The sequence below is a fragment of the Leiobunum rupestre genome, chromosome 2 (assembly GCF_980474605.1).
Source record: "Leiobunum rupestre chromosome 2, qqLeiRupe1.1.hap1, whole genome shotgun sequence".
NCBI classification, from domain to species: Eukaryota; Metazoa; Arthropoda; class Arachnida; order Opiliones; family Sclerosomatidae; genus Leiobunum; species Leiobunum rupestre.
Window position 1 is genome coordinate 70,689,023 of NC_143385.1, and position 11,706 is coordinate 70,700,728.

An 11,706-nucleotide genomic window follows, 5' to 3' on the forward strand; every position below is an offset into this window, starting at 1 on the left:
AATGGCAAAAGTAAATAAAGGTAAACAAGTACATTTCAAGTGGAAAATAACATTTAAACAACTCTTTTTGGATATACTTAAGATACTTTTCAATACAAGGCTAGTGATTTGGGGTGGGAGATATGATTCTTAGAACGACAATACGGTGGTTATTAAATTAAATTAATTAAACAATATTACAGAGCAAATTATGGAAGAGTCGCGCGTTAAATAGAGGAAGCCTGTCCTTAAGCGTTCCCTACCAGCTAAAGCGTCTTCTTGGAAAACCCATATAATGACACGAACCTATATGCCTAAAATGATAAATGACCAACGTTTTGCGAATCCTTATTCTATTGTATGGGTAGAAACTAAAAGGTTTTCACAAGTTCATTTAGGATATTCACGGATACAATGGTATCGGAGCGAATGGGTAAAAGATTACTCGAGGAAAGACGAGCGTAATAAAAATGCGACATCTCTGTTCTGTTCACCTGCATATATTTGTGGCATGCTAGAGTAAATCAAAGTTCATTAAGTCCTGAAGGCAGTGATATACAAATTCTACAATATTCTTTTAACGTGTGCCCACCATTCTTATTAAAAATGCAGAACAAATATAGCCATGTGATATTTTATTTGTAAGTGTCAACGCAGTGGTGTAGCTAAGAAATTGGGCACAAATTCTAAATGGTAAATGAGCCCCTCTAAAATAGAGCTAGGCGCAACAAATAAATTAACTGCCAAATTTAGATTTATTTATAGATAATATTCAGGGTTATAAAACGATTTTAAAAAATATCACGGATATTTCTTATCCAAACCCTGAGCTCTACTCTAAGCTATTCCATTGGCCTAGTAACGTCCACCAAATTATAAAATTAGTCTTTATTACAATACTTGTACCCTCATAAAAATGTTAGGGTGTCTTTAACTCAAAATAGGCGGTTTTTAACCCAATGCTGGGTCAGTATTTAACAAACACAAATTTTGGAATATGTATTATAAAAAAAAAGAGTTATTTTCGTAAACCCAAATTTAGTCCACTTTTATTATAACCCAGCATTGGGTTAAAAAATAACATCGTTTTGGGTAAAAAATAAACATTATTCGGGTTGAATTGAATTCAATGATTGAATTAACCCAATTTAACAGCCCATTTAATTTGGGTGTTTGTCTAGCTTGCACTTCTCATATCAGCTCACTTTCTCCACAATTTATATTCTGATTACGAAGCGATTACATGGTTATAACGCAACGATTACAGTGTTAATTTTCGTCCCACAGAACTATCCACCCCAAAAAATGTTTGACTAGGCCTTGGTTCGCTAGAAATGTAACCTCAAGCTTAATTTTGTTAAAATATATTATAATAAAACTAAATTTATAGTTAAGCCTTTTTATTCCGAATAGCGACCTTTATTATTAAAATTAATGTATAGGGCTGCGCAGCCAAATTAGACTCTTGGGTTATTTAAATCCCAACATGTAGTTTAAAACCATATAGCTCAAATTATTGACCCAATGCTTTTAAGAGTGTTAATATGTATGAATATCAAATGTCTACACATACCTCTGGAATAAGTAATTTTCTTATTTCCTTTCCCGTCGTCCGTAATTTTAGCACTCTTACAAGCACCACCCAGAGCCGTAGAAAATACAACGAATGCATACTGGAGTCTAGGTATAAAGGAATTGCATTCAACTAGATTAGTTTCATGTAAAGAGTACATCAACTGAGTGATTTCTTTTAAAAACATTATATAAATTGCAAATGTGTGCCAAAACTAAGCGTGCAAGTTTCTCATTGAAATTTAATTCGACAAAATGCGGGGTATTTTAAAAACTTTAATTGTAAACTTACGGTTTTTTGGCTGATGAAAGCTGAATCTCTCCGAAATGCAATGATTCACCTTCCTTAAATGAAATTTAAAATAAAATAAGAAAATATTATCGTTTAAGTATAACGTTCTATTAACCTCAAAGTAACAGATGTACTCCTTTGTTTTGACTTGCTTATCCTTTTTCCAATTATCTGAAAATTAAATTTTTAATATAAATTGTACAATTATGTTATTATTTCCTAGTAGACCCTTTTTTATTATTTTCATTCTTAACATCTATCGGGAAGATTAAATGAAGGAGTATCATCTACAGTGTAATTAATGTGAGGTAGTCAAACTACTGGCCACCATTTCGTTTGGCCTCACTACACAGAAAAAAGGTGTTTAGATACTAAACACTTTCTTAAACACCAAAATGCAACAGAATATTTATCATGTTTAAAAACGATCATGTTTAGGCGATAGTGGTGTTCAGCTTTGCAACATCATGCGTTTAGAAATTAAACGTGTTATTTGCTTCTCATATTTATTGTTAAAACGTGTTTAGATAGAATACGTTTAGAGATTAAACATATTAAATACTTTTGGCGCTTACAATGAAAACACGTCTAAAGATTTTTAAGAATAGTTGCTAAACATGTTCAAAGATTCGGGTGTTGTGGTTTTAAACATGTGTTAATTTGCCGTATACGCTCTTTGAGTAGCCGTATATTTGAGTTGTTTAATTACGATCTAAAATAACATTAATATTAATTGGTTACGAATTATTAAAACCTACTGCCTATACTGTCGATTTCATTTCTTTAACTGCCTGATTATATTTTAGCGATATTAATTTAAATTATATTTGTGTTAATACGGCCTTAAATCACATCAAAAGTAGTGTTATTTTATTAATTTTTAGTAGTTCATGTTCAATTATTGATTTAAATACATTAGTGTTATTAAATTAGTCTTAATTACCAATAACTTAAAATTATGAGATGATATAGGAACCCGGTCCATATTGTAGTTAACACTATTAACATAACGGTGATTAACGAATATTAATTTTATTAGAAAAATAGAAAATGAAATTAAACGAAATATATAGACAACGCGAAATATACATTAAACTCGTAACGCAATATACACTTATTAAACATCAGTGTTTGGTATTATGTTTAAAAACCACGAGGTTTAATTTCTAAACATAACCTTTTACCAGCTGTTCCAGTTTGGAACACTATCGGTAAGATCTTGGAAGATTGTTTGAGAAACTCGTTTTATTTAAACAGATGTGTTTAAGGAAACAACACCAACTATTACCCATTTTTTGCTTTCAAACATGTTTAAATGTTAAAAACCTAAACACCTTTTTTTCGGTATACATGTAACCGAACGTTAAAAGCTTTAACCGTTCGTTCGATAAATAGTTGATTGGTAATTGTAAGCTAAGTATTTTCAAGTTGTTAGAGTATAACGTTACTTGTGGTAAATCCTTGTAAACAATTACATCCGGGTACGGATTATAGATAATTAATAAACACGTTTACACTATCTGCTGAAATTTCCGGCAAATTGAAAAAAGCAAACATCCGCTCGTGTTGTGTCGCGAATTTAATGAACTTTAACCAATTCAAATTGCCTACGTTGTATTATTATTTATGTTTAATTTAATAATAACCTTGGCTTCTTCTTCTCGCACCCCAAAGAAAAAGTTCTCTATCCTCAATTCCATCCTCGGGAATTTGCAGGACACCTAAAATATTACCAATTTGGATCCATCTATCGAGTAAAGAGTTGACACTGAAAGTAGAAACCAATCAGATAATGGAAGTTCGCTTTCTATAGGCCCAAGAGCAGAGATACCTACTCCCCAATCTTTTCGTTCCAATTTGATTCTTCTGACAGATAATTCGCTAATGTTTTAACATGTATTTGAGAGCTTATGTCTTGGGGAGATGAGGAAGCAATCCATCTAAAAAGCAGGTAGATTTATTATTTTATTTACCTTTTAAATATTAATTCATTGAATGTTAAATGTAACGGCTATTTTTAAGACGATAAATTGAATTGTAAACAGTCAGTCTAGATTAACATAATAGTTATTTTTATAAAGTAACGTGGCCTTCTGTTTAAATGTTGCTCTTACGTCACAGTCTCTTGCTTTTACAAGTCTACGAGCACGCGCTACAGTCGCGGGAAATATAGCTTTTTCTATTGCGCGTGCAAATAGCTCGTGCGAAGAATATGCTGATAAAGCTGGGTCCTAAGACGTAAGGGCAACATTTTAACGAGTTGGAAAAGACCACTTTTTATTTTATAAAATCAACTATTGGTTAACTGGAAATAGATTTAAATATAAATTATATTCAATATTTTATATATAAAATTAGTGTATTTCGGGTTAGCTCTTCTCACGTAATTATGCTTGTGCTAGAACATAATTCATTGATTTAATGTGATCACAGACTGTTAAGGATCTGATATAAATGTGATTGCTTTGAAAACCAAAATGTATTATATAACAGTATTAGATAACTGATTACAGAATTAGCATTACTAAAGGTTGAACTCATTTCATATGCTTGTAATCGGTGTTCAAAATGTAAATTTCCATTTTTACTTTTTAACAATGGAACAAGAGCCTTATGAATATGAAATCACTTTTAACATCAATTTACCAAATATTAAATCAGCGCCATTTTATTTCAATCCTACCCTACCAACGTACGCGAAACAAGCACGAACTACTTTACGAGGCGTTAGAGTAGCCTTGGTTACAGATTAAAGTCGTTACTTCTAATTGGTATTTAGAATGAGCAGAGCCTTCGCATAGAAGTGACCGGAAAATATTCTTAAGTAGTGTTGTTAATTTTCCGAAAAATTTACCGAATTGCGGAAAATTAAAAAAATTCAAAATAAATTACTTTTTAAGAGTCTTTAATGTTTTAAACTTTTTATAGATAGAATATGTCTAATATCAGTAAACATACTACAAAACATTAATAGAGTTACATTGTTAATCAGTTTAAACTAGTCTAGAGGTTTAGTTTTACTTTCAGATTCGAAAAAATGAGGCGAAAATGCCGCTTTATTTAAATTGGCAAATAATATATTAAACTAATCATGGAATGAAAACTTTTTTTATTTTTTCAGAAAAATACGGAAAATTTTCCGTAAAAAAGGCCTCGGTCATTTTCCGGAAAAGTTTCCGACTTACAACACTATTTTTAAGCAAGGTTCTAGTCATAAAATTAGTTTTTTTATCATTAATACGGTTACGCTACTAGTTAAATCTTTTTGTGTTTCCTTCAATAATATTTATTTTCTACTCACTTATTACAATGCATCACAATCTGTCAAATAAATTATTTGTGGTTTTCTTCGAAAAATTGATGCAAATTAAATACAGTTGATAGTGATCTAACAGCCCACACACTTTGAGTGGCATTTGCTTAGATATATAAGCAATATTTGTCAAAATAACTGTACTTACAAAAATCCGAACCTGACGTGAACACTTTTTGGTTTGCATCCTTTTTTTCTGTAAAAAATAAATTATTTCGTTAAATAACATCTTTTATACCGAACCGAAGTTTGAATAATAAGTAATTCATGAATCGGGGATTCAATATTAGGAATGTAATAGTAGAGTATTTTTTAATAAAAAATCACTGATTGAATCCATCTTTATATTTTCATATTTACTTACGGTGTTCAACATCCTAAAACCTTGTATAAAGGGTACTGCAAATGCAAACTCAAATCTGCAAAAACATGCTATTTACCCATTATTCACGATTTTTCAATATTACAATAAAATTCCCAATACTGTAATGGTTTTTGGAACAACAAATCTGACAGAGCGGGCCCATTATTCGCTTTGAAAATTCAAAGTTGTATCAAATTTAAGGTTACTTGCCTCAGAAACCCGTTGAAGGTAATTCTCCATCTCCTCATCGGAACTAAACATTTCAGCCTCAATCCGCCTCCAACGAAGCTCTCTTTCCCAGTTTTAGGTTCCACGTGGAACTGTTCCGTCGGAAGGTAGTATTCTTCCCCAGAATCCAATATCAGGGTTAACCACATTGAGCTCAGTCCATCTGGAGTTCTCGAGATTCGAACCAAAAGTTTGCTTCCTCTGATATTCCCACCGTAAAAAAGAACGCTTTCCGAATCCTGAAAAGATCAGGGTAGCCACCATTAGTTTTTATTTGTCAGCTGGACAGTAATTTTATTTGGAATGGGACTCTTTATAAAACCCTTTACATTTTTCTACTCGGTTGTTTTAGTGTGCTAATGTGGTATTAATATGTGTACACGGTGAGTAATAATAATAATCACATTAGGACCGAGCTAGTTTCGATGGCGATTAGTCGCCTTAGGAGACAAATCGGTTTTGAATTTCCAAATATTCACAGGTTTAAGAGTTCTATTAACGGTTAGATTGCTACTAGTTTTTGTTTATGTAACAAGCCCAATCATTTAGGATATTTTTTACTGAGGTTCTGGGTTTCTTTAGAGTGCCATGAACGCTAGATCGGACGTTTGTTTTTAATATTGCCACCTTGGTATTCGCTGACCAGCTTTGCCCTTGACTCGAATGTTTCACAGTTGTGGTCAGATGGTTTTGGACTTTTTCATGAACTAACGTGACTGTCATTGACTGGATTTCCATCAAATTTTTAACATTTCAAAGTGAACCTGAGAGTGGCTTAGCCAGTTAGCCCTCGAGTCAAAGCTTCTCGCCGGGTAAATCGACAGTTGTTTCTGACGGATAAGAGTACCGAAACTTTTATAATGTGTTCTATGGGTCAATACGAGTTGAAAATGACGTAGTTTATAAAACAGAGGTCCGAGATGTCGACGACTTGCGCCAGCGTATTATCGATGCATGTGAGACAATTCGAAACACACCAGACATCTGGGAAAACGTTCGTCAATCATTTTTACGACGTTGTCGTTTGTGCATTAGAGTTCAAGGTGGGCATTTCGAACAACTCTTGTAAATAATGTGAACGGTGCGTGTAACAATGTCAATAATTGTTCTGTTTTGATAAAAAAAACATACCATTAATTATATGCTGCTGGTTTTTGTACTATCAAACACGACTAGGTTACAGTTAAACGTCGAAAATTATTACAAGTCTTGTTTTTAAAGCTTCTTCGTAAATTCACAATCTGGAGGTGCATACTTCCGGACGATATTGTAATGATCTTTTGATATTCGGCGATCCTTTTATCACTTTATCTCTAAAAAATAACCGATCATTTTAAGACAACAATTGTAATCAAGGCATAATAAGGATTTCACATTTGCGTGAATTTCGGTGTTTTTTAGGTAAAATTTTGAAAGCTTGTATCTCCTAAACGGTACATTTTAGGACCATGGTTCACTAGACAGTTTCAACTCTTATTGACCCATAGAACACATTATAAAAGTTTCGGTACTCTTACCCGTAACACCCTGTATACTCTATCACTATTGCATTTAAATTTATATTGCTTTATTTAAAAAAAAAGTGGACTTATGTATCCCACATTCCCGTTAATTAAAAAAAAATTGGATTGGAAAACATAAAAATGTATGGCTTTCTCTACGGTTTAAAATAAAATTAATGTTTGTACAATGTAGATACCGTTACATCCATTTGATGAAATTAACAATATGCCCTGGTTTTTAATTATATTTTAACTTCCAACGTTTTTTTGCTTAATAAGAGGTTCAGCGTGAGTTTGTAAACTCTCTGTGGTATGCTAGGATCAGAGAATATAAAGCCCCAGGAATGGAAGGTGTAGCTCCGTCTAGTGGAACTTTTGCGCCTCTCGTTTTTAAAGAGAGACCGGGTTGCGTTAACCGTTTCCGGTTACTCTGATTTGCTTTGCCGGAAGTTTCTAGTTCGGCCAAAACACGCGGCCAAAAATATCAATCCTTCCATTCCTGGGGCTTTATATTCTTTGCTAGGATTGTAAATCAAAGACTTTGACCAGTGGTCGAGGGATTGGACATTCATGATTCATCTATATCTCCCGCACTCCATGCAGAGAAAAGATGTTTTAGAAATCTCGAAATCAACTTGAAAATCATGATCTACGGGAAAAATTAAAATAACCCCTATTTACTTTATGAAATGGTTCTTTGGTTTCAAGATTTGCCTCGTTATCCAAAGAAGCCAACTAGAAACCGATCTCAAGTCAATGAAAGTCAACTAAGTCTAATAAAAATTATCAGCTAGGCTAATTAGTCCAGCAACTTTAGTCAACATTTTGGTCAAACTCCGGAAAATTTCTACTGCGCTGAATTTTGGCAGGCACTTTCATTTAGTCATAATATATAAATTGTCAAAAGTCCCCATCATTTGATTGGTAGCACAATTTTTATGGCGGGAAATAAGCGCGCAAAAATTGTCTTTAGTTATTATCTCCAATAACTAAAATTAACAATAAATAAGTTTTTATTCGGATAATTTTCGGATATGGATAGGAAAGAAATGAATGGAAAATTTCCTATCCGAACGTCGAACCCTAGAGGAACGATGGGAAAATCGATTTAATGCGCAATGTAACTTTAATTAAATTCCATATTGCGTGTCGTAAGGATTACATCCTCAAGACCAGTATTAAGGCTCAATTGTTAAACGTGTTTCGGGTACAACGTTGAAACTTCGATTTCGCCAAAACGATTAATTCTACCGAAATATTCCATAGAACCGGTTTTGTAGATACTACTTTTAGTAATTGGATTTAGAGCCGCAAATCCAATACGAACTGCGATATTAGCTGAAGAACAAAATTGTAATCGCAAGCAAATGATGAATACTTTTGAAAATTTATATATTATGACAAAATGAAAATTCCTGCAAAAATTCAGTCCGGTAGCAATTTTTGCGAAGTTAAACCTTAAATTTACCAAGACATCTTACGACTTATATCTTTAACTGCATAAACTCAATGCTGAGGCCATAAAATATCCCTTAGGCCAGGGTTGTAGCTAGATGGTTCGATCACTATGATTTTTTATTTGGCGAAATATTTTTCTACCACGGATGGCGCTAGTGACGCTAAGTAGCCCCTACAGATATTTTGTAGGCTTTACCTCATTACACAGGAGTACCTACGGAAAGGGAACACTACCAATTTTTCGTGTCGATCGATCTCGGTTCTTTATGATCTCTAAATTAGTTAATTGTCGCTTTGTTATAAATTGATTAACAATTTAATTTTTGAAATTTGCGAACAATCTAAGCAAACCGAAGCTAATTAAGAGCCAAAAGGCAAAAGTAAGGTCAGTTGTATTCCTTTATTAATTCAAGTACAAAATTTGTATTTCAGTTCGCTAATTATAAATATTTAAAAAATTAATTTCCCTAAAATTCACACGTGTAAAAACGAAACAGAAATTAACGCGATCCCAGTTAGCTCTTGTAAAATTTAAATTTACCGCTGTTTCCTATAAATTAGGCTGCACCTCGGTACTTCTATGCATTGGGGGAACACCCATAAGTATCTGAAGGGGCTATACACAGTGTCGGGCGCGCCATCTATTTGCCACTTTTTCTTTAGCCAAACTCTCCTATGGTAGAATTGTTAAGTGATCGAACCATCTCTCTACAACCCTGCTTAGGCCAAACAAGATCTTCTCCTCGAGGAAAAATATGTTCACCATCGCGGAGTTTGTGCCGTTTAACAAGGACCATATAAAAAGTAACTTAATATTTCTAGCTTATCTCTGAATGGGTTTTATAGAAGCGGTTATTCCTATCATTAGATATAAAAACTTATGCGATATTGTAATGTTAAAACTTACTTTTCCTTTGATTGGTCTCCGGTGTTCAAGATCAAATTCAGACGTCGGAATTTTGATGGCCAATTTGGCAAGGCCTGCAACATTGTTGTTTTTCTCGGAAAAGTCGTATAAATCATGTCGAGATTTGTTTCTGTATCTCAGAAATGATACGTAGAGGAAGGCCAAAATTTCTTTAATTCCATGTAAAAAACCTGGGCAAATAAGAAAAAAGTTTTATATTCAAATTTGACCGTCAGTCAGATAAATTAAAATTTTTACAAAAGGTTTTCTCGAAAAAGCGCATTGCCATTGACAAATTTTCTCATTACTTGATATTAATTATGTTAAAGATGTTTGAAAGTGTGTCAGTAAAGATAAGTGACAACTGGCAATAAAAGCGATAGAACCTAATAGTAAATAACCGAAAGGTAATATTTTTGAACGATTATATAAAGAAGTATTTTCCGTAAAACTCCATACAATGGACACATTATGGTAGAGCAATTTAAATGAAAATTCAATGCTAAAAAATTTTATAAATGGAATAATAGCTCTGAATACTCTTCCAGTTTTATGTAAAAATAATAATAATATACAGGGTGTTAGGGAGAAGTATGTCAAAAATTCCGCATCGAACGTCGGTAAATCTGGCAATCGTCTTTGAGGAATTTTCTCTTGGTACAATCTTCCTAGAGCCCGTCCTCACAATACGCGCATATTCGGGTATTCGTTATTGGGAAAATGTGCCTTTTACCCAAAAACCGAGTTAGAAAGTCTTAAATCAATTCCTTTAGGAAGTTGTCGGCATTTGCATCTTTAATTTAGAAAACTAAAAGTAACCGTGACGGCAAAATTTTAGTTTTAACTTTATTTGGAAAGCATCAATACTTTAAATTAGCATGTCGGACTTATCTCCCTTCTAAAAGCACAATAACGAACTTTTGTCACTTGTTTTCAATTTTATAGCTTCACTGATAAAAACCACTGACCATTTTATGTAAGCAATTTGGTTCAGGAAAGAGTAAAGCTCATCAGTTTTAAGGCCGTGTACTCGTTTTGGGGGTAGATTTTTGCAAGCCCATATCTCTAAAACGAAGCACTTTAGGATCCATGTTCATTGCTACCCGTAACACCCTGTATAATATATTTTCTGTATAATGTAAAGAGAGCTTCCATAAAAACTTTTTACAAAAGATTAATCAGCATATACTGCTTATACCAATTGTATAAATATTTCATTTCAATACATGTATGTAAAATATCGTTTAAGAGCCTGCATTCTTTAAAAACGGGTACCTTTATTAAAATTTACAATAAAATGTATACAGACTATTATATTGTTTAGGTCTGCGCTAGAAAAAGCTTACGGTCAGCGTGTTGGAGGGTAGTAGTATCTTTATTGTGCACAGAATGCTACACGTGTTTTCTTGCCGTGGTTCAGTGGCGTTGTTAGAGTGTTTGCCGCCGGGGTGGTTCTCAGTGTTTCCGCCTCTACCAATACACTCCAGGTAATCTCGATCTATGCCTCGCTACTCCACTGCAGCCGCTTAACTCGCCTCATTTCTTAACTATCTGCAGTTTTAATAAAGAGTATACGGTGCATGTCTTAATTGTTTCACCGATTCTTATTTTCACAATTATTTGCAACCCTTTTATTATGTTTGCAGATACAAGTTTTTGAAATTCTTCCATAATTAAAATGAAATGGACTTTAGACTCAAAGTATGAATATGAGGTGGCGCTCAGCGCTTCCCACTTAATACTGGATGATTCCCAAGCCGACCGATCTAAGAGAATGTATATACAAAGGAAACCAAGTCCAGTAGTTATTTTAACGTTTCGCCATCGCTTTAGACATTTTAAATCTGTATTGATGGTAACATGAAAGATAAGCCGATTAGACGATGAACAGTTACCGCTCGCACTGGGTTAACCATAACTTATCAAGCACGTGACCATCTGAACCCTTTTTCGACGTTTTATTTTTATAATTAGAGCGTGGGGTACAGTTCAGTCTTCTCGTCCAAAATTAGAGTCTTGATATGTGACAAGGCGGGGTAGGTACATTTGTTCGAATTTCAATCGTCCGAACGGTGGAACAAATGTTCGAAT

At 33.5% G+C, this 11,706-nt stretch overlaps 1 protein-coding gene across 1 annotated transcript in view; it reads right to left on the bottom strand.

Moving 5' to 3' along the window:
* LOC149958913 (uncharacterized) overlaps nucleotides 1-9,799 on the bottom strand; it is a 36,117-nt gene extending 26,318 nt beyond the window's left edge. The window contains exons 1-8 of the mRNA XM_090166280.1: nucleotides 9,616-9,799; nucleotides 5,731-5,987; nucleotides 5,305-5,352; nucleotides 3,679-3,783; nucleotides 3,490-3,611; nucleotides 1,959-2,014; nucleotides 1,844-1,896; nucleotides 1,553-1,659 (exon numbers count right to left, since the gene is read on the bottom strand). Coding sequence (XP_090022406.1) covers nucleotides 1,553-1,659; nucleotides 1,844-1,896; nucleotides 1,959-2,014; nucleotides 3,490-3,611; nucleotides 3,679-3,783; nucleotides 5,305-5,352; nucleotides 5,731-5,897 — 658 coding nt within the window. The 5' untranslated portion in view covers nucleotides 5,898-5,987; nucleotides 9,616-9,799. The remainder of the gene's footprint in view (nucleotides 1-1,552; nucleotides 1,660-1,843; nucleotides 1,897-1,958; nucleotides 2,015-3,489; nucleotides 3,612-3,678; nucleotides 3,784-5,304; nucleotides 5,353-5,730; nucleotides 5,988-9,615) is intronic.
* Between the last annotated feature and the right edge of the window lie 1,907 nt (nucleotides 9,800-11,706).